Source organism: Choloepus didactylus, chromosome 17 (genome assembly GCF_015220235.1).
Source record: "Choloepus didactylus isolate mChoDid1 chromosome 17, mChoDid1.pri, whole genome shotgun sequence".
Lineage (NCBI taxonomy): Eukaryota > Metazoa > Chordata > Mammalia > Pilosa > Megalonychidae > Choloepus > Choloepus didactylus.
Window position 1 is genome coordinate 33,802,223 of NC_051323.1, and position 22,816 is coordinate 33,825,038.

The window sequence follows — 22,816 nt, forward strand, 5'->3', positions numbered from 1 at the left end:
TCACAAATACCTGGAGGTTAAACAACACACTCCTAAACAATCAGTGGGTTAAAGAAGAAATAGCAAGAGAAATTGCTAAATATATAGAGACGAATGAAAATGAGAACACAACATACCAAAACCTATGGGATGCAGCAAAAGCAGTGCTAAGGGGGAAATTTATAGCACTAAACGCATATATTAAAAAGGAAGAAAGAGCCAAAATCAAAGAACTAATGGATCAACTGAAGAAGCTAGAAAATGAACAGCAAACCAATCCTAAACCAAGTAGAAGAAAAGAAATAACAAGGATTAAAGCAGAAATAAATGACATAGAGAACAAAAAAACAATAGAAAGGATAAATATCACCAAAGTTGGTTCTTTGAGAAGATCAACAAGATTGACAAGCCCCTAGCTAGACTGACAAAATCAAAAAGAGAGAAGACCCATATAAACAAAATAATGAATGAAAAAGGTGACATAACTGCAGATCCTGAAGAAATTAAAAAAATTATAAGAGGATATTATGAACAACTGTATGGCAACAAACTGGATAATGTAGAAGAAATGGACAATTTCCTGGAAACATATGAACAACCTAGACTGACCAGAGAAGAAATAGAAGACCTCAACCAACCCATCACAAGCAAAGAGATCCAATCAGTCATCAAAAATCTTCCCACAAATAAATGCCCAGGGCCAGATGGCTTCACAGGGGAATTCTACCAAACTTTCCAGAAAGAACTGACACCAATCTTACTCAAACTCTTTCAAAACATTGAAAAAAATGGAACACTACCTAACTCATTTTATGAAGCTAACATCAATCTAATACCAAAACCAGGCAAAGATGCTACAAAAAAGGAAAACTACCGGCCAATCTCCCTAATGAATATAGATGCAAAAATCCTCAACAAAATACTTGCAAATCGAATCCAAAGACACATTAAAAAAATCATACACCATGACCAAGTGGGGTTCATTCCAGGCATGCAAGGATGGTTCAACATCAGAAAAACAATCAATGTATTACAACACATTAAAAACTCGAAAGGGAAAAATCAATTGATCATCTCAATAGATGCTGAAAAAGCATTTGACAAAATCCAACATCCCTTTTTGATAAAAACACTTCAAAAGGTAGGAATTGAAGGAAACTTCCTCAACATGATAAAGAGCATATATGAAAAACCCACAGCCAGCATAGTACTCAATGGTGAGAGACTGAAAGCCTTCCCTCTAAGATCAGGAACAAGACAAGGATGCCCGCTGTCACCACTGTTATTCAACATTGTGCTGGAAGTGCTAGCCAGGGCAATCCGGCAAGACAAAGAAATAAAAGGCATCCAAATTGGAAAAGAAGAAGTAAAACTGTCATTGTTTGCAGATGATATGATCTTATATCTAGAAAACCCTGAGAAATCAACGATACACCTACTAGAGCTAATAAACAAATTTAGCAAAGTAGCGGGATACAAGATTAATGCACATAAGTCAGTAATGTTTCTATATGCTAGAAATGAACAAACTGAAGAGACACTCAAGAAAAAGATACCATTTTCAATAGCAACTAAAAAAATCAAGTACCTAGGAATCAACTTAACCAAAGATGTAAAAGACCTATACAAAGAAAACTACATAACTCTACTAAAAGAAATAGAAGGGGACCTTAAAAGATGGAAAAATATTCCATGTTCATGGATAGGAAGGCTAAATGTCATTAAGATGTCAATTCTACCCAAACTCATCTACAGATTCAATGCAATCCCAATCAAAATTCCAACAACCTACTTTGCAGACTTGGAAAAGCTAGTTATCAAATTTATTTGGAAAGGGAAGATGCCTCGAATTGCTAAAGACACTCTAAAAAAGAAAAACGAAGTGGGAGGACTTACACTCCCTGACTTTGAAGCTTATTATAAAGCCACAGTTGCCAAGACAGCATGGTACTGGCACAAAGATAGACATATAGATCAATGGAATCGAATTGAGAATTCAGAGATAGACCCTCAGATCTATGGCCGACTGATCTTTGATAAGGCCCCCAAAGTCACTGAACTGAGCCATAATGGTCTTTTCAACAAATGGGGCTGGGAGAGTTGGATATCCATATCCAAAAGAATGAAAGAGGACCCCTACCTCACCCCCTACACAAAAATTAACTCAAAATGGACCAAAGATCTCAATATAAAAGAAAGTACCATAAAACTCCTAGAAGATAATGTAGGAAAACATCTTCAAGACCTTGTATTAGGAGGCCACTTCCTAGACTTTACACCCAAAGCACAAGCAACAAAAGAGAAAATAGATAAATGGGAACTCCTCAAGCTTAGAAGTTTCTGCACCTCAAAGGAATTTCTCAAAAAGGTAAAGAGGCAGCCAACTCAATGGGAAAAAATTTTTGGAAACCATGTATCTGACAAAAGACTGATATCTTGCATATACAAGAAATCCTACAACTCAATGACAATAGTACAGACAGCCCAATTATAAAATGGGCAAAAGATATGAAAAGACAGTTCTCTGAAGAGGAAATACAAATGGCCAAGAAACACATGAAAAAATGTTCAGCTTCACTAGCTATTAGAGAGATGCAAATTAAGACCACAATGAGATACCATCTAACACCGGTTAGAATGGCTGCCATTAAACAAACAGGAAACTACAAATGCTGGAGGGGATGTGGAGAAATTGGAACTCTTATTCATTGTTGGTGGGACTGTATAATGGTTCAGCCACTCTGGAAGTCAGTCTGGCAGTTCCTTAGAAAACTAGATATAGAGCTACCATTCGATCCAGCGATTGCACTCCTCGGTATATACCCGGAAGATCGGAAAGCAGTGACACGAACAGATATCTGCACGCCAATGTTCATAGCAGCATTATTCACAATTGCCAAGAGATGGAAACAACCCAAATGTCCTTCAACAGATGAGTGGATAAATAAAATGTGGTATATACACACGATGGAATACTACGCGGCAGTAAGAAGGAACGATCTGGTGAAACATATGACAACATGGATTAACCTTGAAGACATAATGCTGAGCGAAATAAGCCAGGCACAAAAAGAGAAATATTATATGCTACCACTAATGTGAACTTTGAAAAATGTAAAACAAATGGTTTATAATGTAGAATGTAGGGGAACTAGCAGTAGAGAGCAATTAAGGAAGGGGGAACAATAATCCAGGAAGAACAGATAAGCTATTTAACGTTCTGGGGATGCCCAGAAATGACTATGGTCTGTTAATTTCTGATGGTTGTAGTAGGAACAAGTTCACTGAAATGTTGCTATATTATGTAACTTTCTTGGGGTAAAGTAGGAACATGTTGGAAGTTAAGCAGTTATCTTAGGTTAGTTGTCTTTTTCTTACTCCCTTGCTATGGTCTCTTTGAAATGCTCTTTTATTGTATGTTTGTTTTCTTTTTAACTTTTTTTTTCATACAGGTGATTTGAAAAAAGAAGGGAAAGTTTAAAAAAAAAAAAAAAAAAAAAAAAAAAAAAAAAAAAGACAAACAAGGGGAAAAAAAAAAAAAAAAAAAAAAAAAAAGATGTAGTGCCCCCTTGAGGAGCCTGTGGAGAATGCAGGGGTATTCGCCTACCCCACCTCCATGGTTGCTAACATGACCACAGACATAGGGGACTGGTGGTTTGATGGGTTGAGCCCTCTACCATAAGTTTTACCCTTGGGAAGACGGTTGCTGCAAAGGAGAGGCTAGGCCTCCCTGTATTTGTGCCTAAGAGTCTCCTCCTGAATGCCTCTTTGTTGCTCAGATGTGGCCCTCTCTCTCTGGCTAAGCCAACTTGAAAGGTGAAATCACTGCCCTCCCCCCTACGTGGGATCAGACACCCAGGGAAGTGAATCTCCCTGGCAACGTGGAATATGACTCCCAGGGAGGAATGTAGACCTGGCACCGTGGGACGGAGAACATCTTCTTGACCAAAAGGGGGATGTGAAAGGAAATGAAATAAGCTTCAGTGGCAGAGAGATTCCAAAAGGAGCCGAGAGGTCACTCTGGTGGGCACTCTTATGCACACTTTAGACAACCCTTTTTAGGTTCTAAAGAATTGGGGTAGCTGGTGGTGGATACCTGAAACTATCACACTACAACCCAGAACCCATGAATCTCGAAGACAGTTGTATAAAAATGTAGCTTATGAGGGGTGACAATGGGATTGGGAAAGCCATAAGGACCAAACACCACTTTGTCTAGTTTATGGATGGATGTGTAGAAAAGTAGGGGAGGGAAACAGACAGACAAAGGTACCCAGTGTTCTTTTTTACTTCAATTGCTCTTTTTCACTCTAATTATTATTCTTGTTATTTTTGTGTGTGTGCTGATGAAGGTGTCAGGGATTGATTTAGGTGATGAATGTACAACTATGTAATGGTACTGTAAACAATCGAAAGTACAATTTGTTTTGTATGACTGCGTGGTATGTGAATATATCTCAATAAAATGATGATTAAAAAAAAAAAAAAAAAAAAAAAGCCAACCCAGTTCTGGTATATTGCATTTTGGCGATTTCAACAAGCTAGAACCCTCACCCACTATCTTCTTAATATTCCCTTATCTCCATATCCATATTTTCCTTCATCTCCTTGAGTTAATTTAGGAGATTTGTTTGAACATTTTTTATTAGTTGTTCCAAATTCTGTGACTCCTCTGAAACTTTAATTTGTTCCTTTAACTGGGCCTTATATGCCTGTTACTTAGTGTGGCTTTTAATTTTTTGCCAATGTCTAAGCATCTGATTATCTTGATGAGTTTACTCTGAAGACCAGTTTGTCTCTCTTGTCTAGGTTTTTATTGTTGATTAGCTTTGTGTTAAGGGTCTTCTTTGGCCCTTGGTTCAACTCATTTAAGATCTTTAGAATTGCCCATGTTTAACCAATTAGATTTATTCATCTCTTCTTCATTTGATTTTTGTCCTGGGCAAGCAGTATACTTTTTAAAATTGCATTATTTGTGCAATTGTTTCACCCCAGGAGAAACCTTCCTTTCTTCTGTTTCTTCTCTGAGAATCTTGATCTGTTCTGTTTGTTTTTGTTGTTGTTGTTTTTTTACTCTCCTTTTGTTGCCTCTATCTGTTTTTGCCTGGAGAGCAAATAAATTGTGGGAGGAGGGTCACCCAAGTCAGGATTTCCCAGCCAAAACAGGGGGGCCAGGGACCAAAGGGAGTGTAGACGACAGTTCCAAAGAGCCCTAGGGAGAGGCTCAGGAAAGATGCCAAAAAGCCTTATCTGACTGCTCCCTGAAGCTGCACTTTCCTGTCCTATCCAGCAGTTGGTGCTCTTCAGCCAACTGTTCCTTGCAGCCTTAAGGAGGCCGAGTCTTTAAACCTCCACCGCCTTCATCCAAGTTGGGTGCAGGGTTGGAACGATGCCTGCAGCAGTCCCTATCTGGGGTGGGCTAAAACAGCAGTTCAGAGCCAGGACCCAATGACATAAATTCGCAGATCAAAAGCTATGATCAGTACTTGGCTGTGTTCCACCCTATTTTGGGGGAGAGGGCTTCTATGTCCCTCTCTGTCTGCAGCAGTCAGCCAGGGAACAGATCTGATGAGGCTCCCCTGGAAAGTGGGGGATGGGTGCTGGTAGCCACTGCAGAGCAAGTTACTCACAATTTTTTTTACCACAGTTTCTCAGTCTCCGTCTCACTCTTCCCTGGATCTGTACAGTGCTCCCCTGGCCTCTGGAGCCCCAGAACAGTTTCAGACCATCTCTGCCTGTTCACTAGCTGTGTCCTGCAGCTCCCTACTCCTCCATCTTCCCCCCAGAAGGTGAAATTGGTTTACTTTTAATAGAAAAGTCTTTTTGCAGACTTCTTAAATGATGAAAGTATGCTGACAGCTTAGTCCATTGAAATAATTTATTGTGACTGCTGTTCAAAATATTTAAAAAGTATGTTTGGAGCACATTTTTCTCCAAAAGCTTAAAAACTTTTAATTCTTGAAAATTTGTCACCTTTTATTGACTTTTTTCTTCCTTCTGAGATTAAGTGTTTGGAATGACTGACTTTAAAGATAAGAAGAAAAAAGGTAAGAGCAAACTCATGTGCAATAAAATGTTACTGAGATACAGTATGAATTTGCTACTAGTTGGTAGTATCAGGTATTCTCAATTATATTCAATTTTATTATTCCTAAATAAAAAGAGGCAAATAGTTCAGCAGAAAAAAACTTTGATGAATAGACAAATGATTTGTAATTGTTGAGCCCAGAGTGGCTGTATTGAATTCATTGTGTGTGGATTTTTAATTTGCATAATATCTCCCATGTTTTATCATGGAAATAAATTACAGAATAATAGTGGAGACTCAGAGCAGTGGTCTTTTAACATTTGCAATTAAATATCCACTAAATTAAAATTTTTAATTACATACATTTCTGTTGACAACTAAACATTTTCAGTATAAGTTTAAATAGTTCCAAAGGATAGAATTTTGGCATTTTGTAAATATTTGACTTTTTATAACAAAGCTGTTACTTCACTCTTTCAAATGTTTTCATGGAATCGAAATACCGTAGCAATTTGATACTCACTGTACTAGAGGAATGAATGCTAGCTGCTTGTATAACAAATGAACCCCAAAATTTCAATGGCTTAATATGATAAAGTTTATTTCTCCACTTATCAAGTCAGCTTGAAGACATTTCATACTCATCTTCTTTCTACCTTATGGCTCCCTCATTCCCTAGAGCCTAAGAAAGCTTTGATTTAAGCATGTAGACAGAAAAAGAGAATGTCTGATTCAAAAGAAAATATTTAATCATGCATAGGAGGTTTTTATCAGCCATCCTTGTTTCATTGGTTACAACCCCATCACTTGGCCACAACAAACTGCAAAAGAGGCTGGAAATGTGGTTTAGCTCTCGGCCAAAGAGGAAGAAGAAATGGATTTGGGGAGCACAAAACAGTCTCCACTTTAGTTTACTCTTTTGATCACTGAATATCCATTCTTTTCCCCACACATGACATACATACCCCCTTCCCAAAGTGGACAACCCAAAGTCCTATCTGTTACTGCATTCAGCAGAAATTCTAGTGTCTTCCAGTAGTGCATGTCCTGGCTATTATGATCTTTGGTCTCCCCTCCTCTTCTCCCCAGCCCCACCTGACACACACATGCACACACTCAACCACAGAAGTGAAATACAATGATGCAGTAGTGGCAGGATAAAAACGATAAGCTTACCCCTTTGGAAAAGGGAATAGTGGAGATACAGAGTAGTTACTGGTTCATAGTGGTTATAAAATCCTGCAAAGCAGAAATGATAAGTAACAAAATATTTTTGTCATTTTGACATGAGTATATGTGTGTGTGTCTGTATAAAATCATTGAATTTTGAAATGAAAACAATGCAATAATTTCTAAGTTGTATGCACCTATAGAAGGGAGGAGATAATCTATGTCTAGAATGGTAAGTTTTTTAGTTGATAATTTGAATATGAGCAATTAATGATTTTGAGAATCATTAAATCAATTCATTAAACTAAATAATAAAACCCTATGTGAAGATGTTTTGCCTCAACTCTTTTTTGCTTCTCATCACATACTGAACGAAACTTCATTTCCTGCTGCAGAAGTTGGTTTATAACTTTATTACATCATTTCCTGAAAGCATTTATTGTCTAACTGAAAGTGTAAAAGATTAAACTATCTTCTCTGTTGTTGATAAAATAGTAATAATAGCCAGTGTTGGTATACCACTTTAAATTTCACAAGCACATTCTTAAGCAGTAGCTGACAATATATAAGAATTTCAAAAAATTTTTTTTCAGGTTTATCATGCAGATAATCCATATTTAACTGTAGTTATTATTTTTAACTCACTCATTTCTCACAACTGCATTTTTTGAGTAGCAAAGGATCTGAGAGATCATTAAGTAACTTTTATCCAAAGTCACATTAGCATTTGAACTTAAGTTTCTTGACTCTCTTTTCCTTAAACTGTGCTTCTTCCACAGTTATGTCTGACAGTATTTACATTTCTAAAACTCTTTGTTAATTCCTTATTTAAAAAAGTCAAGGTGCCATTAAGTCACTTACTTTACACAGGAAAACAATGAAGGATCCTTTTAAAATATCAGCTAATTGTATAATTGCCTTCACTTCATCTTGACATTGTTTTGCTCCTCATATATCAGTATTTCATACATACTTTTTAATGTACTAATATTGTCCACATACATATAATTTTTATGACTTTTAGACTTTTATCATCTTACTATAATTTGACCATTTCTAACTGATTGGACATTAGGCTCTCCTATTTCTATAAACATCTTTGAATTATTTTCTTGGGATAATATACTCCCCTAACTGGTACTTGCTAAAAAGAAAATCATTTTTATGGTTCATGCTATACAAAATTGCCTTTAAAAATATTTTACCAATTACATATAATTATCAGCAATATATGATTATATCTATTTCTCCACAGACCTGCTAACACCAAGTTTTATACGCTTAAGATTTTGATGAATGTAACAAAGTGTTGCAAATTTTTGATAAAAATACTTGAAATGTTTTTGTTATTTTGAAATTACTGTAAATGTATAAAAATCATTTCTGAGTTTTGAAATGCATTTTCATTTATTTTTGCTAATTTAGTTATTTATCAAGGTTTTATATCAGTATTTTCAAATTACAGATAATTCATATGCTACTTTACTTGATTGACTAGTACATGGAAACAAATAAAATTAATAGAAACAAAGTTGTTTTAGTGTAATTTGTATCTCACTACTGCTGTTGCATTCTTGTATTCCCTAAGCATCCAGAATACTGTGACAATTCTTGTCAAACTTGAGGAATTTTCAAGAAGTCCATTTTGAGGGCAATGACTATTGGAGGAGGCATAGCTTATTCATCTTTGCACAGCCTCTGGCATTTTACTATGCTGTTTTGCAAATAGTAGGGCTCACAAAATATTTGATGCATTAAATATGGATTGGAATATCAAATAATCCTATGCTAAGTATTAGTAAGCTTCTTAAATCAATTCTTATATGTGAGAAGTGATGATTACCATAGCCATGTTAGAAAAATTTGCAGGGAAGGTTGTCAGAGAAAAATCACCTTAGTTCTATCAGGACCATCCGCGATCTTCCTTCAAGTTTTGCACTAGATATTTGTGAATGCAGTAGACCAGAACTGAATTTGGTGTTGACTTGAATCTCTCTATAATTTGTCTCTCAATATAACATCTGATTAAACTTGGTAAGTCATAGAAATGTAATACATTATATATTGTATGTAATGTATTGAAGACAATCTATTTTATATTCTTATAATATAATCTATTATTTTGTATGGAATAATATATAATTCTGGATGCAGACGGCATAGAGACTGTAAAAGTAGGCCAAGGGCTTTCAGCATAGAAGAGGAGTTAAGACAGCTTCAGGGTAGAAGTAGTACAACACCCAGATTGTAAAAACCATCTTATGCTGGAAAAAAATGCAACCCCAAAGTTGTAATTTTTCAAATAAAATCAAGCAAAATCTCCAAAAGTGTCCTTGGGACAGTCAAGGCTGGAATGATCTTGTTCAGGCAGGCAGACCCGTGAACCCGATGGCAATTTTTCCTTCTGTCTGCTGTTGGGATCAACGCTGCCTCCTGCTGGGCTCCGACCGCCCTGCAGGCCCTAAACCTTCATTTCCGCCCGTGGAAACCTCGAGGCTCTTTGCTGCTAATGCCCGGGCGCCAGCGGGACTGCGCATGTGCGGGGCCCCAGCCACCCATAAACTACCGGAGGCTCTGCGGACCGCAAGCTATGGCGCTGACGGACACGAGCCTGTTGCGCCAGTGTCCTCTGCTTCTGCCCCAGAACCGGGAGAAAACTGTGTATGAAGGATTCATTTCCGCTCAGGTACTCGCCCGGTTGTTGCTCTCTCCCCAGGAGAACCTTCCTGTTGTGGTGCAGCTCTGCCTACGGAAGTTTGATGGGAGGGGCCCGGATTGTGGGGATAGGCAGGTCAGCGCCTAACGGCTCATCCGACGCTACAGGTTAGAGAACTGCTCCTGCTGCCGGGAACCTGCTCCTCACTGTCGCCTCCATTCTTGAGCAGGGCCCACCTGGGATCGCCGCGTGGGAAGGAGCACGAGCGACGCGGGCCTGTGACGTGGCGCGGGGCGGCCCCCCGGCTCACGCCTCGTGTCGCCCCAGCCCTCTCTGAGTGTTGCCTCAGTTTCTGCACCAAAGTTAGCAGTTCTGTTTTGCAAATTTTGGTGTGTCTCCATTCCAGTCACCGCTCCCCCCCCCCAATGTTGGTGGCATTCACGGGGAGTATCCGTGCTAAGTATAGTTATGTTTTCTTAGATAATTTTGGACGAAAACTCCGTTTTGGCTGTCTGTAAAGTCGCGTATACCTGAGCACATCGAATTGTGATAGTTTGTAGAAAATCTTGACAGTAACGGAATTGATTCCCTTTGCTGATTCCACGTGGGCCTCTTATTTAGAGTTTATTATGCACACTAACACAAGTATAGGGTTTTGAAGTTTGCAAAGCATTTCCAGGTACAGTATCTCATTTTATCCTCAGCGCTTTGAATTAGGACTTCTTAAAAATTGATATTCCTGTTTTTCTGGTTGGGGAAATCAAGACACGGGGAGGTGGAGAATTTTAGTGTCTTGTCTAAGAGCGCATGAAGACTCCCTTAAACACGAGGTTGTCTGTTTCCAGTCCCGAAATTTCCCCTCTACATTGCACCTTATTTAGAATTTTGAGTATAGACTTTTCCTCTCTGACCATTACATTCAACACCGTCTCCATCTCCTTGCCCCCTATCTCCCCCACATACTATTTGAGGGCAGGAGCCCATCTTAGGAATTACTATATGTTTTGAAGTTTCCTCAAAACAGTTTTTCTCTAAACTACTGCATGAATTACCAAATTCACTTGCCAGTGGAAACTTTTACCTGCCCCTAAGAGTAGTAGAAGGTGTGGAATTAATCAGAATGCCAGTGATTAGTGAAGACTTGATAGATTACACTTGGGCTTCTCTATTTGTCTTCAAATTCATTGTGACTATCATAGAAAATAGAGGTTTAAAAAATGTCATTGTTACATCTGGAATAAAGTTAACCAATTTTTTATTTCCTCCTTGGAAGTGTGGGTTTTGAGTTACCTGCTTGAAAAGGAGATTTACTTTCAGATAACATTTTAAAAAGTTGAAAATGTATTACTAAGTTACATTTTTTTTTTTTTTCCAGAAAATGTTATAACTAATTTTAGGCACTTTAAGGAAAGTTCTTGGTATTATGTGTCTATGTGTAGCTATTAGCATTGAGATTAGATGAAATTTTCTTTATGACCCTTTCGGTAGCTATAGTTCCAATTTATATCTGCCTTAAACAGCTTTTTAAAATCTTAAACTCTTTATTTAACATTGCTGTGTTCACTGGTGCTGATTTTGTGTAAAAATTTTTTGTATATAATTTCAAACCACAGGAAAGTTGCAAGAATGTAAAGAAATTCATGTATACTCAGTTTCACCAGCTTACATTTTGCCCCATTTAACTTATCATTCTTAGTGTATGTATGTGGAGGGGTGGATTTGTGCACACTTTTTTTTTCTTGAACCATTTCAGATTAAGAAGCAGACATGATGCCCCTTCATCTCTAAATGCTTAAGCTTTTATTTCTTAAGAACAAGGACACTCCCTTACATACTCATAGTACAGCAATCAAAATCAGGAAATTTAACAATGATACAATAACATCTAATCTGGAGTCCATGTACAAATTTTGTTAGTAGTGTAATTTAGTCCTTTATATCTTCTCTTCCACCCCCACCTCCCCTCCATCCCGTGGAGAGAGCTCATCTTGCATTTTGTTGTGCTATCTCTTTAATCTGAAACAATTCCTCAGTCTGTCTTTGTCTTTCATGAATTTGGCATTTTTTTAAGAGTGCAGGCCGATTATTAGGTAGAATGTCACTCAATTTGGGTGTGACTTAGGTTTCCTTACCATTAAATTCAGGTTTTACATTTTTTGCGGGGCTCCCACAGAAATGCTGTGTCCTTTTCAGGGCTCACGAAGTAAGCTGATTCCATTATTGGTGATAACTTTGGTTCACTGTTTAAGGTGGCAACTGCCAGATTTTCCTATTGTAATTACGAAGTGCTTTTTGGGAGGTGCTCTGAGGCATCAAACTTTCATCCCCTCATCCCAGTTTTAGCATTGGATGACTCTTGGTTGCATCATTTATTACTTTCATGGTTGCCAAATGATGACTGTCTTAATTCAGTCATTTTTCTATATTTATTAATTGACATTTTATTATAAGGAGTAGGTTTCCCTCCTCTCTTGTTTATTTATTTACATCAGAATGGACACATGCATTTTTTAAAAAAATAGTTAATTGGATTGTAACCCATTACCTACCATATTTATTTTGATGCTTAAATTGTCCCAGATTTGGCTAGTAGGAGCAATTTATTGGTTTTGTTTTGTTTCTTTACTCTGTATAAATTCACAGAATAAAATTAGCTGGAACTGGGGGTGGGGATAGGGTGCAAATATCCTGGCCAGCTGCGATACCTTCGTCCCTCCAGGAAATAATTAATGGAAGGATCCATATGCATGTCATTTTCAACTTCCTCCCTGTAGTCCATCAGCCTTCCTTTCCTGCCGCCTTTCCTAGAATTCAAGGTGAAAAATTTCTGGTATTGCTTAAAGCCCTCAGCTGGGCTCTTTTCTCATATAGGCCTGCCTTGAAAAGAGTGGCTAAGTTTTCCACCTGTTGCCTTTCCCATCCTCTACCACAATACTAATACTTGTGTTCTTTAAGCCCTGGGACTCCCCCAGGTGGTTCTAATGTGCAGCCAGGATTGAGAACCACTTTTGATCCCTGCAGCCTGATCAGGGCTTCTCAAAATCTGCGTGCAGATAAATCACCAGCACATCTTGTTAAAATGTAGATTCTGTTTCCCTAGGTCTGGAATGGGCCCCAGACTGCATTTTCCTTCTTTCCTGTTCCTTTTCCTTCTTACAGGATTCCCACATGACCACACTCAGTTTAGTATTGGCACACAGTAGGGACTTGATTGAAGCTCTAGGGCATCCTTGTCCCCTCTGTCTATTAGGCAGAGCAGTCAGTGAGGCCATTACTCTGCTTGTGAATAATAACTTACAATGGATTTTCCATAGTCATCTTGGGTAACTGGGTAACTGTACTTCAGGCATTTTGAACCACTTAACTGTAAATAGGTTCCTGTTCCAGATAAGCCCCACACCCTCAGGAACTACCTCCCAGGCAGGGAAGGGAGTTAAGGCTACAGGCGCCCTAGCTCAATGAGAGTCCCCAACCCTGGCCCTTCCACCCAAGGACTTACCCAGCAGGCCTTCTCAGATGTGTGAAGTGGTAAGGTCATTAGAATCAGGGCACACCCACCCTCTGACCCTCAACCCCCTCCACCGTTCCACTCCCCACCACCGCCAAGGGGGAGAGCCTGCAGAATCTTCTGGGAAAGGGAGTGGCAAATACCAGAGGCAGGGACTAGGTATAGCCCCACACTCCACCCATCTCTCCTCTCTCTCTTTTTAAAATTTTATTTATTTATTATTTTTATAATTTTTAAATCTTAAAAAAATATTTTTACAAATACATACTCCCTCTTGCCTCATCTATCTCCCAAGTCTCTAATATGCTTTCTATCTCTGCAAATTTGTTATTTCTAGTCACCTAAGTGATATCACACAATTTTTTTGGTTATGTGCCTTGTTTATTTTACAGAGTATATGTTTTCATGGTTCATCCATGTGCAGCATGTCTCGTAACTACATTCTTTCTTATGGCTGAATAATATTGCATTATGTGTATGTATCACATTTTGTTTATCTATATTTGATGATGGACACTTCAGTTGTTCCCACTTTTTGGCTATTGTAAATAATGTTGCTATAAACATTGGTGTACAACTATCTGAGATCCTTATTTCACTCTCTTTGGGTATATACGTTGAAGCGGAATTGCTGGGTCATGTGGTAATTCTATATTCAACTTTTTGAGGAACTGCAATATTGCTTTCTACCCTGGCTGCACCATTTTACATTTCCACCAACAATGCACAAGAATTAGCCATCTCTGCATCTTTGCTAGTACTTTCTTTTTTTTTTTTTTTTTTTAAATAATAGCCATCCTTGTGGGTGCGAAGTGGATCTCATTGTGGTTTTGATTTGCATTTCCTTAATGGCTGATGATTGGCTTTGTTTCATGTGTTTTTTTGGCCATTTGTATATTTTCTTTGGACAGATGTCTATTCAAGTACTTTCCTCACTTTTTAATTGGGTTGTTTGTTGCATTGTTAAAGTTTTTTTTAATATATTCTGGATATTAAGCTCTTTTCTGTTACATGGTTTGAAACTTTTCTCGCCATTCTGTTTTTTTTTTTCACTTTCTTGATAATTTCCTTCAATGCACAAAAGTTTTTAATTTTGGTGAAATCACATTTATCTATTGTTTCTGTTGTTGCTCCTGCTTTTGGTGATCTCTGAGAATCCATTGCCAAATCCCAGGTCATGAAGATTTGCCCTGATGTTATCTCCTAAGAGTTTTATAGTTTTCTCTCTTACATTTAGGTTTGATACAGTTTTTTAGGCTTTGCAGTTTCTTCTCATCACTGCTTTAAAAGTACTCCATAGATGCTGACATGTAGTTTTATCATCATTGTTTTTTTTAGAAGTTATGTGATTGCAATCTGTAGTTCCTCTGACACCCAAGAATTAATAGAAGGTTTTAAAAATTTTACAGTGGAAAGTTCTTTTGCCTTTTTATTTTGTTAATTTTTCAATTAATGCATTGTGATTAGAGACTGTTGCTTGTAAAAATTCTAGTCTATGGAATTTACTGATTCCTTTTTTGTGTGTGCAACCTAATATATAAATCAGTTTTTTGTGACTGTCCCATGTGTGATTAAAAAGAAGGTGTATTTCCCCTTGAGTAAACTTCGGTGGTTTGTGTCCTTTAAGGGATTTGTTCGTTTCATCTAGGTTTTTGAACTTATTGGCTTAAAGTTATTTATAATGTTCCGTTATTCTACGTTTAATGTCACTGGGATCTTAATGATGTGCCTTATGTTGGACATCTTTTGCTGTGTAAGTAATTACTCCAATCCTTTGTGGCTTAAAGCAATAAATATTTATTACATCACAGTTTCTGTGGGTCAGGAATTTGGGGGTCAATTAGCTGGGCACTTCTGGAGCAGCCTCTCATGAATTTTTTGACCAAGCAGGAGGATTTACTTCCAAGATTGCCCATTCACATAGTTACTGACCGCGGGTCTCAGTGGCACAAGAGTCCTCATTTCCTCACCACATGACCTCTGCGTAGGGCTACTTGAGTGTCCGCACAAATGGCAGTCAGCATCCCCTGAATGAGTGATCCGGGGGAGAGCAAGGAGAAGCCTGCTTGGTACCCTTTATCCCCTAGCCTCTAAACTCACATATCATTACTTTTGCTTTATTCTATTTGATAGAAGCAAATCTCTAAGTCCAGTCTCCATATTCAAAAGGAGGAAGTTTAGGAACCTCCTCTTAAAGGTAGAAGCATCAAATAATTTTAAAGGCACCTCCTGCCCCCATTGCTGATACTGATAATTTTTGTCCTATTTTTTTTTACTGAAATGTCTGGATTGTTTATCAATTTCTATTCCCTATTTCACTGATTTCTCATCTTAAGTTTCCTCATTTGATATGACACCTTTCTTCTTTCCTAAAATAAATGTATAGTGTTGTAAATGTCCCTCTAAATACTGCTTTAGCTACATCGTGCAATGGTGGTAGGCCATATTTTTGTTTCTAGTCATATCAGTATGCTTTTTAATTTCCTTTCTTTTATTTCCTCTTTAACCTATGGTTTATTTAGAAATATGATTATCATTTCTAAATATTTTCCAGGTATTTTTTATTATTGATTTCTGATTTAATTTCATGTTGGTCATAGAACATACTTTGTGTAATGTGAATTCTTCTAAATTTATTGAGATTTGTTTTATGGCTCAGAATATTGTCTGTCTTAGTAAATGTTCTCTTTATACTTGAAAAGAATGTGTACTGTGCTGCTGTTGGGTGGAGAATTCTATAAATGTTACAGGCCAAGTTGTTTCAAATTGCTTTCAAGTTTCCATATCCTTACTGATTTTCTGCTTGTTCTATTGAGCCAAGAGAGAACATTGAAATTTCTAACTGTAATTGCTGATTTTTCATTTTCTGCTTTCAGCTCTATTTGTTTTTGCTTCAAATATTTTAAAGTTCAGTCATTAGGTACGTAAACAGTAAGGATTGTTAAGGCACTCTTCAATTGACTCCATCCTGATTACAATCTCCTACAGGTCAGTGGAGCTGTTCTTCCCCACCCAAACATACTAAACCAACCACCCCTCACTTTGCCTTTACCCAAATTTAAGTCAATATGGAAAGCTTTTGGCCTCACACCTAGTTTATGCTTGGAGAACTGACTTGTCACACACATGCTCCTCTACTAGTAGGCAATGTTGGTATATAGTATTTCTAGCTTGTTCCAGTATGTATAACACATAGCAGCGCTGTTGTATCAAGTAAACAGGTGCACAGGGGAAGATGAAGCATGGGCTCATACAACACAGTACTACTTTATATTGTTGCTCAAATTGTTCCAGCTTTGGCACAGTTATCTTTTAAAGAGATTTAAAAAATTTTTAAAAATTTTATGTTTTAAAAATATTTTTTATTTAAATATTTTTATATTTACCCATATATTTATTGTTTCACGTGCTCTTTGTTTATATCCAGAATTCCACCTCGTTTCATTTGCTTTCTTCCTAAAGTTCTTCCTTTAACATTTCTAATAGTACTGGTCTACTATTGATGAATTCTTTTAGCTGTTTTGTATCTCAAAAAGTGTTTAAATACCCTTTCAAATGATATTTTCTCTTGGTATATAATGTTAGATTGACTATTTTTTTCTTTTAGTACTTTGAAGATGTTTCTTCACTGTCTTGCATTATATCCTATGAAAATCTCTGTCCTTGTTTTTGTTCCTCTATGAATAGTGATTATTTTTCTCTGGTGGCTTTTACAATGTTTCTTTTTATCTTTAATTTCAGTCAATTTGATTATGCCCTATCTTTGTGTAGTTTTCTTAATTTTTTCTTCTGTATAAGGTTTGTGGAACTTCTTGGATCTGTGAGTTTATATTTTTATTAAATTTTGGGGGAAAATCAACCAGTATTATTATTATTTTCTCCTCATCCTGCTCCTCCTCCCCTTCCTTTTTCTTTCATTCTCTCCTTTGTGTTGGGGACTCCACCTACATGCTTATTAGGCCACTTTGAGTTCTCACAACTCACTGATGGTCTTTTTTTTTTTTTTTTTCCTTTTCCCAGTCAGTCTCTTTCCTCTGTTTTGTTTTGGTTATGTTCTGTTGCTATGTCTTCAGGTACGCTAATATCCTCCTTTGCAGTGTCTAATCTGCTGTTAATATCAGGTGGTATATTTTTCATCTCAGACATTTTAAAAAAAAATTTGGATCTTCCTGTCTTTTCTATCTCTAACATGCTCATGCTTTCCTTTATCTTCTTGAATATATGAAATAAAGTTATATAACATTAGAACGATAATATAGTTCTAATGTTTTTTCTTGCTAGTTCTATCATCTGTTGAATTTTTGCATCTGTTTTTCTTGATTGGTTTTTTCCTCATTATGGGTCTTATTTTCCTGCTTCTTTATATGCCTGGTAATTTTTTTTATTGGATGGCAGACATTGTAAATTCTATCTTGTCTATTTAGTCTCTTAAATATTCTTGAGATTTGTTTTGAGCTGCAATTACATTACTTAAACAATTTGATCTTTGCAAGGCTTGCTTTTAACCTTTGTTCAGCAGTACTAGAACAGGTTTTAGTTCAAGGCTAATTTGACTTTACCATTGAGTATTCTGAGTACTCAGAGGGCTCTTATGTAACCTGGTTTTGTAAACTGGTTGGAACATGAAGTATTCTCAGCCCTGTGTGAGCTCCAAGATTGTTTTTCTTTCTCCATTCCTATGGTTCTTTGCCCAGCTTTGGGTGGTTTCTTCAAATCTAAGCATGAATCAGTACTCAGCTGAAGACTCTTTATAAGGAACCCTCTGAAGTTCTCTGGTGCTTCCTCTTCGTGAAGTTTTCTCCTCTCCATGCAGCTCTCATTTATTTGATACTCTGAATTCTCATGCCTTGAACTCCCTGAATTCTCACCTCTGTCATCTCAGCTGGGGTCTGTTTGGTTCTCCCTCCATGCCTTGAACCCTAGAAACTCTCCAGGTGAAAGGGCTGCACAATTATTGGGCTTTTCTTGTTTTTTTTTCTTCTTTCAGTTATCACTGTCTTGCATTGCCTATTGTTTCATATATTTTGCCCAATTTTTTAGTTGTTTAAGCTGAGAGAGTAAATCCTGTCCCTGTTACTCCTTCATTGCTAGAAGCAGAAGTTTCCTAAAAATTCTATAACATTGTTACTTTTTAATCCTGCTTTGAGAGGTCTGGTGTCAATTTTATTCTCTTGCCCATATGTATTGATCTTTTTCCTAGAGGCTTTGGACTTTTTCTTTATTTTTTTAAAGTCTGTTTACTAAGATCGATCTCAGAGTGGATCATTATGAGTTAATTTTCTGATGTGTCCAGTTTTCACTTTCATAATGTGGATTTCCAAAAAGTGTTCCTGGATTATAATTCTAAATAGTTGTTCTTTTCTTCTATTTTGTTTTCCTTTTCAGGAGTTCCAGTTATATGTATTTTGGATTTTCTTTGCCTGTTTTTCATTTCAACTGCTTTCCTCTGACTAATCTTTTTTCCCTCCTTTTTGTATTTGGTGATTTTCTTTTTCTTTGCCCATTATGAAATTTTAATTTTTTTCTATTCTTCTTTGGGTATCTTTTAATTTATTCTTTCATTTATAATATCATTTTGTCTCTGCCTAGTTCAGTCCCCTCATTTTTCTCCCTCTTTCCCTCTCTCTCAGTCTCTCTCTCTCTCTCTGTGTTATTGTTTTGATTTGTTTTTACAATTTCTGGTCTTTTTTCTGAACTTTGAATCTGGGTGCAAATACTTGTTTAATGATACTTAATTCAGTATTATAATTTGTTTATACTTTGTGGTTTTTGCTGGCATGGGGGATTGTTATCAACTGAAATGTTTTCATTCTCATTTTCTGCTTTTCTCTCATAGTAGCTTTGCATTGATTAAGACAATATTTTTGCAGTTGTGAACAGTTTTGCTATTTGCAATAGTTTATAAAATTCCTGGTTCAAGAACACCCTCTTCTGTCATTGAATCAAAATGCAGTTTATTTAATGGATGGCTTTTTTGGGAGTGCTGCGGGGATAAATTATGTGTTTTTTCCTTTGCCATGTAAGGTCCTAAATTTCCCACTCCTGCTTCCTTTTTCCCCTAATGCCCAATTTCTGAAGGGTACTATCCTAGCTACTCTTTTACCATCTTGTACCCTGTTTTAGTTTGCTGGCTACTAAAACAAATACCATACAATGAGTTGCCTTAACAACAGGAGTTTATTGGCTCACGGTTTCAGAGGCTAAAAGACTTTCATCCTCTGGGGGTCGGTATCTTCTGGCTGGCTGGCAATCTTGGGGATTCTTTGATGTTTCTGTCACATGGCAGTGCACATGGTGATGTCTTCTTTCTCCTCTTGAGTTCCTCTGACTTCTTGCCTTTGGATGCTCCCCGTGGTTATCTCCTCTTGTGACCAATTTACTTTGCTTATAAGAACTTCAGCCATATTGGATTAAGGCCCACCCTCATTCAGTTTAGGCACACCTTAAATAATAGAATCTTCAAAGATCCTATTTACAAATGGGTCCACACCCACAGGACCAGGGGTTGGTACCTGAAGATGCCTTTTGCATGAGACATGATTCAATCTCCAACATACTCCTAGAGCATTGCTTTTCCAAAATTGTTGTGCTTACATTAAGTCCTGTCCCTGTAGTTAGTACTCTGACCCACCAGGACTCTTTATCATTTTTGAACTTAGTTCAATCCCCTCTTCTCTCTGCCATGTATTTTTCTTTACCCCCTTTGTTTACTGAAAGGCCTTTTGCTCTGGGAGCTGTAGAATGGGGCTCTACTGGAAAGTGGTTATTTGTCTTCATACAGGTAGTTTGAAGTTTATAATGTTTTCTTTCTTTTGGTTTTGCTGAAGAACATGAGAGTTTTGTGGTTTTTTTGTTTGTAATGTTCATCTACATAGTTTTTCTGGAGGATATGTGGAGAGATTCAGCTCAGACACCTATCTCTGTCTCTGTTCCTTGCAGGCTAAAAAAATCTGCTTTTGAGACCTGTAATTTTTTTGTGTGTATTTAACTACAGAAAGCTAATTTTGGACATTTTCTTAAGTCAGAAATATTGTGGTTTATACATGGCATTTGACCTTTTAAAATGGCTGGATTTTGCAAATAAAGGACATTGGAATTTTGTTCTTTCAGATGACAGCACAAACTTCTGCAGTAGAATAGTTTTTCTATTTCTCATGTAAATTTTGAATTCTAGATTGTTCTTACACCTATGTATGGGTTGTCTATAAAGTTAGGTTAAAGTTACTACGTAATGCCTTCTAGTGCTTTAATGAAATAGTGAATTATTGTTACTTGACCTTTAGAAAAGGTCAGTAGTACATTTTGTTTCATTTTTTTTTAAAGGACATTTAAATGTAATGAAAGTCAGAACTGTAATATTACCATGAAAGTAAAGGTTATGGGGTACATTTAATTGTGTTCCTCTATTTTTGAAACTGCTTTGAGGGAGATTGTGCTAAAATTTCATGTGGTAATTTTTTTTCAAGAATTTTATTACTCTTTTTCATTTTATGTTGTTGGAGTAAAAGATTATATTTCTGTTTGTCTTTTTCTGCTTACCTTTGCTCAAATTTCACGTGTATTATCCTCTTTAAGGTACAAAGTTTAAACTGCTTACCCATTCAGTTTCCCAAGAAAGTAAAAACTGAATATATTTCTCAGAGAACAGTCCTTTCTTTCTTAGCAAGACTTGAATAGATATATTCAAGTGTATAACTAGTGAATATTCAAACTGAAGTAACTTAATATGTTAACGTTTTTATATATTAAAGGCTAATGAGTATGGGAGCATTAAATATAATCTAATATATGAAAATATTTCTCTGTTTATTTGGATTATATAACTAAATATATTTTCATTTTAATAGAATTTAGAAAGTTGAAAATATGAAGGCTATAATATATTCTTCTTTTGCATTGTGATGTTTTTTTGTCTTCCATATTCCTTTTTCACAAATTTATTTCCTTAGAAATAACAGTTGAATATCTTCTTATTTTTATGTTAACAATTCCTTAGTATTTCTTGGATATATATGAACACCTTTTTCTGAAAACAAAGTCCTGTCTTAGGAAGTGTTTTAATTTCCCAATAATTACAAAGTTTCTGATAGACATTTTTGAGTAATTTTCTCTCAAATTCAATATTCTCTTACTTGTATTTTAGCTAGTGTAAAGATTTGAATATTTAAAATTGATATCTGTTAGAAAATAAAGGAAAATATTACCTTTTCTATGTATTTTATGTTTAACTTATTTCTTTTAACCTCAAGTGAACGATAAAACTTCCAAACTTGAGTAAACTTTTTCAATATTTTCCACAGGGAAGAGACTTCCACCTTAAAATATCGTTGCCCAAAGATTTACAACTGAAGAATGCAAGGTGATAATGGTATTTGGTTATATACATGTATGTTGGTGGGGTGAGCAGTCAATCCTGTATAAACTGATTTCAGTGACAAGGATTTTGCCTAAAATGCTTAGTTGTTTAAAATGCTTGGAAACATTTCTGATTTCTTCCAAATTGTTGTGGCATTTATAAGTGATTTTCCCTGGTACTGAAGTGCTTTTCCAAGCAACAAATTAATTCTGTAATTTTGTTCATTTAAAACAGTGAACAGTACTTGTGTGCCCTTTACTAATGTTTTTAACAGGACTATAAAGGGAGAACACAAAAGGATTAGAAGACTTTGTTTCCAACTTTTGACTGATGTTATTTATGTGTATATTCAATCTGTAGGAAGACCCACATTGTCAGTTCAGTCCTGTTATAAATTAGGACCAACATTGTGTTGCATGAATTCAGAAATCATTTTCATTCAGCAGGTGTTAGGTGAGGACCTGCTATAGTCAGGCTGTAATCTAGGCTCTTGGGATAAAGTGAGAAAGGGCATTATCCTGTCCCCTGGGGACTAGTCTGCTTGGGAAGAGGAGTAAACTGATATTTATAGACCAGAATGAAGTGTATGATTTTGAATGCACTGGATGCTTTGTGTATGCAGAAGATCATCATCTTGTCAGTACTTGGGATAAGGTGGAAACAGGTGTGGAGAAAGTAACGCATGGAGGGTGTTAAAGCCAAGACTTTGTGATAGAGGAGCAAACTTTTCAGCTTTTCTGGATCCTTACAGAGTACTAGTCCAGGAATGCCAAGAGATGAGGCTGGAAATTCAGGCAGTGCCCAAAATCTCAATTCTACTCCTAAGTATCTCTGGGATAGTATATTAGTTTCCTGTGGCTGCTCTAATAACAAATTACTGCAAAAGTGATGGCTTAAACAACAGAAATTTATTCTCATGGTTCTGGAGGTCAGATGTCTGAACTCAAGGTTTAGGCTTCACATTGCCTTCTTCTCTGTGTGTGTCTTCTCTTCTATGTCTGTTCCAAAACTCCCTCTCATAAGGATAGATGTGATTCTATTTAGGGTCTGTCTGGAAAATCTAGGATAAGCACCTTCTCTCCAGAACCTTAATTGAATCACATCTTTTGCCACATAAGG

At 36.7% G+C, this 22,816-nt stretch overlaps 1 protein-coding gene across 3 annotated transcripts in view; it reads left to right on the top strand.

The window, feature by feature from the left end:
* The first annotated feature begins 9,706 nt into the window (after positions 1 to 9,706).
* Positions 9,707 to 22,816, top strand: part of FANCL (FA complementation group L) — a 67,602-nt gene continuing 54,492 nt past the window's right edge. The window contains exons 1-2 of one of the 3 annotated variants that reach the window (XM_037807132.1): positions 9,707 to 9,863; positions 21,642 to 21,700. In XM_037807132.1, coding sequence (XP_037663060.1) covers positions 9,768 to 9,863; positions 21,642 to 21,700 — 155 coding nt within the window. In that variant the 5' untranslated portion in view covers positions 9,707 to 9,767. The remainder of the gene's footprint in view (positions 9,864 to 21,641; positions 21,701 to 22,816) is intronic. The other 2 variants (XM_037807133.1, XM_037807134.1) reach the window with 2 other exon arrangements.